Source organism: Erpetoichthys calabaricus, chromosome 4 (genome assembly GCF_900747795.2).
Source record: "Erpetoichthys calabaricus chromosome 4, fErpCal1.3, whole genome shotgun sequence".
Lineage (NCBI taxonomy): Eukaryota > Metazoa > Chordata > Cladistia > Polypteriformes > Polypteridae > Erpetoichthys > Erpetoichthys calabaricus.
Window position 1 is genome coordinate 23,482,993 of NC_041397.2, and position 6,000 is coordinate 23,488,992.

The window sequence follows — 6,000 nt, forward strand, 5'->3', positions numbered from 1 at the left end:
AAGGGTCCTGTAGGACTCCTTCTTCAGCTTGACGGCATCCTTCACCGCCGGTGTCCACCAACGGGTTCGGGGATTGCCGCCACGACAGGCACCGACCACCTTACGGCCACAGCTCCGGTCAGCTGCCTCAACAATAGAGGCACGGAACATGGCCCATTCGGACTCAATGTCCCCCACCTCCCTCGGGATGTGGTCGAAGTTCTGCCGGAGGTGGGAGTTGAAGCTACTTCTGACAGGGGGCTCTGCCAGACGTTCCCAGCAGACCCTCACAACACGTTTGGGCCTACCACGCCTGACCGGCATCCTCCCCCACCATCGAAGCCAACTCACCACCAGGTGGTGATCAGTTGACAGCTCCGCCCCTCTCTTCACCCGAGTGTCCAAGACATGTGGCCGCAAGTCCGACGACACGAGCACAAAGTCGATCATCAAACTGAGGCCTAGGGTGTCCTGGTGCCAAGCGCACATATGAACACCCCTATGCTTGAACATGGTGTTCGTTATGGACAATCCGTGACGAGCACAGAAGTCCAATAACAAAACACCGCTCGGGTTCAGATTGGGGGGGCCATTCCTCCCAATCACGCCCTTCCAGGTCTCACTGTCATTGCCCACGTGAGCATTGAAGTCTCCCAGCAGAATGAGGGAGTCCCCAGAAGGTATGCCCTCTAGCACCCCCTCCAGGGACTCCAAAAAGGGTGGGTACTCTGAACTGCTGTTCAGTGCATACGCACAAACAACAGTTAGGACCCGTCCCCCCACCCGAAGGCGAAGGGAGGCTACCCTCTCGTCCACCGGGGTAAACCCCAATGTACAGGCTCCAAGTTGGGGGGCAATAAGTATACCCACACCTGCTCGGCGCCTCTCACCGGGGGCAACTCCAGAGTGGTACAGAGTCCAGCCCCTCTCAAAGAGATTGGTTCCAGAGTCCAAGCTGTGCGTCGAGGTGAGTCCAACTATATCTAGCCGGAACCTCTCAACTTCGCGCACTAGCTCAGGCTCCTTCCCCTTCAGAGAGGTGACATTCCACGTCCCAAGAGCCAGTTTCTGTAGCCGAGGATCGGACCGCCAAGGTCCCCGCCTTCGGCCACCACCCAACTCACACTGCACCCGACCTCCTTGGCCCCTCCCATAGGTGGTGAGCCCATGGGAAGGGGGACCCACGTTGCCTCTTCGGGCTGTGCCCGGCCGAGCCCCATGGGTGCAGGCCCGGCCACCAGGCGCTCGCCATCGAGCCCCACCTCCAGGCCTGGCTCTAGAGTGGGGCCCCGGTGACCCGCGTCCGGGCAAGGGAAAACGCCATCCAAAATTGTTTTTCTTCATAGGAGGTTTGTTTAACCGCTCTTTGTCTCATCCCTCACCTAGGACCAGTTTGCCTTGGGTGGCCCTACCAGGGGCATAAAGCCCCGGACAACAGAGCTCCTAGGATCATTGGGACACGCAAACCCCTCCACCACGATAAGGTGACGGTTAAAGGAGGGGCATGACCCATATGGAATGACCGTTATAAAATTATCATCTGGGATTGCACTTAGTTTTATTTATTTATTTTTGTTATAAATTTGATTGCTTACACTGTCTGGTAAAATCATTTAGAAGAAACCTAACAAATAAAAATAAGACGACTTTATTAAAAAAGAAAAAAAAAGGGTCCAGTGTTGTTTGTTGTGTTTTTTTTTTTTTAATCATTTATACTGGAGCACACTCTGTAAGCAGGGAGCAGGATATGACAGTGTCCTGCTGTGAAATGATGAATTGGTTGTCTACTTTTCTTCAAGTGGGTATGCTTGTAGAGTTTCTGGAATTTTTCAGAAATTCCTCTGTTGTTGTAGCCTTTTTAGAGTCCTGTATGCTAGGCAGGCCAATCAAGTAAATACATATTTTGTGTTTTTCTTGGAACGTCTAACATTAATATAACAAACCACATTTTTGTTTCCAAAGATGACTATAATCACAAGCCATAACAATGCACTGAAGTAGCAACTGCTACAACATATGTAGAGTTGCTTTAATCATCATAATGTATGTAGTGTTGCTTCAGCCTCCAGACCATGACAGCATCCTTAACATTATGCCACATACCAGGTAAGTTTACAGACAATAGCATTATAAAAGAATTTTGTAACACCAAGGATATTTCAGACCTACTACGCCTGACTCATGTGTCTGGATCAGAAGCTGCTGTACTGTAAAGTTCCAAACAATTGCTGGGCTTCACATACAAACATGGAAAGTAAACCCTGCAAACCAGTGGGAGAATCTTGTTTTATTGTTTGTACCGCCATTCTCATTCTGTGACTACCCAGGGCTGATACTCTTAGATGAAAATGATGACCCAGGGAAATGAAGTGCTTTGTCCAAGAATTTACTGTAAGTCTCATTGTTTTGCTATATTGCAACTTCTGTCGAGATGACACCACTGTACCAGTTTCAGTCAATTTTGCCATCACTCTTTGAGACACACAAGTTACTTTGTAGCATACGCGTCTTGGTGAACAGCTGAGAGAACAAGCCAGTGTCTTCTTAGAGTTGACAATGATGTTGAATTTGGAGGTGCAGACCCTCTTCCTTACTGCTTGGTGCTATGCTGCAATCTATTCCATTGAGCACTAAAACATGATCAGGTTCCCAAAATAGGCTCTACTACTCTCAGCTACTCCTTCATTTCCTAGCCAAAAAAAATAGTGGAAGAGATTTTGGGATACGCAGCATAAGTTCCTGGAATCCTACACTCACCTTAAATAGAGTATATGCAAAAAATAACAGCATAAACGATACTTTGTAAATTTAGGCACTGAATGGTATATTCAATGATGACCATTTCTCCAAATCATACTGTCTCTGGCATCTCTGTCATTGCATAAAGGGCTTTCGGACAAAGGTTTTTTTGTTTGTTTTCTCTGTAATTGGAAGCTGTAATAAGGTTTCTGTCACATCTGCCCTGCATATAGGTTAACCTAGCTATCTGGGGGATCCTTTCTGAGGTGAAATCTGGCCGATCTAAATCCATTCAAGACATACGTGTAACATTAGTGACTTTTTCATGTGGTGATATTGAATTGTATTTTTGAATTTGGGGTTGTTTGGCTTTATTTTTACATCTAAATATAAAATTATATAGAATACCTGCCATATGATACTGCTCTGTTTATATAAAAAAAAAAAAAAAAATAATGAATAATAACTACAGTATATCAGTATGCAATTCCAAATCAATGTCTCTTGCTATAACAGGGGTTTTACTGCTTTTTATTTAGATTACAATTGTGCATTGTATAGGTACTCCTCTTTTTTCAGATAGACTTTCTCTACTCATTTTGGTTTCCTGGTACCCTGTCGAAAATGATTTCTAACTCTGTCCAACATTTGTTCCTGCTGGTGCATGTGAGTGATCTGAAAAATAAGTCAACAAATAATCACAGCACCTTGTTTGCACACTAAATTCCTTTCTTTCACTGTGTGTGGTTTTTGGAATCACAAACTTGTCATCTTTTGATTTTTCTCTTTGTTACTGTTTGTCACATCTTGGTCTCTTCATAGCACAGCATTTTTGTTCTTCATGTCCAAACCTTCCTCCAGGTAGCTTACATAATTTCTATTCAGTGTCAGAGTGGCTAAATCAGAATGTGTTTGACAGATCCAATTAATTCTTCCATGCAAATTTCACCTCTGGCTATCAAATCGCATCACATGTTACTTCTTTTAGCACAACTCCATTTTCTGAGATCCAAGTTTAAATTGAATACATCAGCTTCCTGAACCATATCATCTACTATATATAAAGGTAAAAGATATCATGGGTGGTACTTGATGACAATTAATTTCTGCACTGGATTGTTTCAGTCCATTTTAGTGCACTGTACACTAAAGTGTTAACTTTTATTTATTTATTTATTTTTAACTAACGTGAAGCATGATCTTGTAACTTTACTCCTTCCCCATTCGTGTCTCAGTACCTTCTCTATTCATTTTGATTATTTTTTCATTCCATTTGAAATGTTAAGCTTCACCTTACCAGTTTTACTCCTCATTTTTCCTTTTGAATTTCACTATCATTGAAACTGACACACGAGGGCTCCCATGACTGGCTTTTGTCCTTATCTGCAGTAAATCCCTCTTTATAGGTTCAGATGGTATTGGCATTTGAACAAATTTCTTGTGAAACTTTCCTTGACATTTCCGCTCTCCACATTTGCCATCCTAAGATATTCTTATTGATTTCTTTAAACATACTGATCATTTATTCACTGCTGACACTTAAAATACCCACCACAATAAAGTTTGCAATGCCTGGTTTTAAGCCATATCTACAGTGGTGTGAAAAACTATTTGCCCCCTTCCTGATTTCTTATTCTTTTGCAGTTTGCAATGCCTGGTTTTAAGCCATATCTACAGTGGTGTGAAAAACTATTTGCCCCCTTCCTGATTTCTTATTCTTTTGCATGTTTGTCACACAAAATGTTTCTGATCATCAAACACATTTAACCATTAGTCAAATATAACACAAGTAAACACAAAACGCAGTTTTTAAATGATGGTTTTTATTATTTACGGAGAAAAAAAATCCAAACCTACATGGCCCTGTGTGAAAAAGTAATTGCCCCCTGAACCTAATAACTGGTTGGGCCACCCTTAAAAAGGCGGTTCATGCTAGAAAACCCTCAAATAAAGCTGAATTACAACAATTTTGCAAAAATCAGTGGGCCAAAATTCCTCCAGAGCGCTGTAAAAGACTCATTGCAAGTTATTACAAACGCTTGATTGCAGTTATTGCTGCTAAGGGTGGCCCAACCAGTTATTAGGTTCAGGGGGCAATTACTTTTTCACACAGGGCCATGTAGGTTTGGATTTTTTTTTTCTCCCTAAATAATAAAAACCACCATTTACAAACTGCATTTTGTGTTTACTTGTGTTATATTTGACTAATGATTAAATGTGTTTGATGATCAGAAACATTTTGTGTGACAAACATGCAAAAGAATAAGAAATCAGGAAGGGGGCAAATAGTTTTTCACACCACTGTAGGTCTATACAAGTGTAATGCAGCTTTGCTTACTGCTCCTCACTTGATGATGAAAAGGATGCTTTTTCATCTCACCATGTGACTCTGAGTGTTCACTTAACTTGCATGTGTTCCAACTGTGTAAAAAAAATTTTAAAAAATTGCTAAATCAGTAGTATTGTATCCTGTTGTATTAAAGGAATATTCCACCCAAAACACATTCAGACAGGCTTTAAATTGAGGAGAGTACAAATGTATGCATATTCATGACTACTTGTTTTGTTTTTCATTCTCCCGAAAACATTAACTATCAGTTAACTATTTTTAATAGTTTTCTGTGGAAGGGTCGTTTAATGTGACAATGTTTTTAATATCCAGGGCTGGAGGAAGAAGCAGAAGTCCCCTTCCATGAACATGTGTTTTTAGAAAACCATCTGGAAGACTTCCCAAAGCAAGGACCAATAAGGCATTTTATGGAACTCGTTGTGAATGGGTTATCGAAAAACCACAGCTTGACGGTAAAGCAGAAGACTGAACACATACAATGGTTCAAAGACTATTTTAAACAAAAGGAGGATATATTACGGGAAAACGAAGTGTACCTCAATTGAAGATAAGACTACATAAAGACTAAAACAGTTTCATTTTTGTCCTTGTGTTAAACCAAAAAACGACTTTCTTTGGTAATGTTTTGAAATCATGGAATTGTAAAAATAAAATAAAAAATCAATGTAAAGATATAAAGTACAGTTAAAACGTGTCTGTATTTTTCCATAAGGGAAAAAAAATCAAATGGATTTGTTTCAGTTTAGAAATGGTTAGAGCTTAAAGTCTATATTTTAAAATGTACATCTGAATTGCATGCATTTGTACCTTCAAGTTAGGAGAAATCAAAAGAAAAAAGCCTGGATCAATTTGAGTATATTTGCAGGTCATTTTTGATAGTTTACAGATGCTTTACATACTGCATTTTAAGGGGTTTTTGATTAAATCATAAA

At 41.0% G+C, this 6,000-nt stretch overlaps 1 protein-coding gene across 1 annotated transcript in view; it reads left to right on the forward strand.

Moving 5' to 3' along the window:
* Positions 1 to 5,650, forward strand: part of mrps31 (mitochondrial ribosomal protein S31) — a 47,065-nt gene extending 41,415 nt beyond the window's left edge. The window contains exon 7 of the mRNA XM_028799259.2: positions 5,381 to 5,650. Within this exon, the coding sequence (XP_028655092.1) occupies positions 5,381 to 5,613 (233 nt within the window). The 3' untranslated portion in view covers positions 5,614 to 5,650. The remainder of the gene's footprint in view (positions 1 to 5,380) is intronic.
* Positions 5,651 to 6,000: the final 350 nt, after the last annotated feature.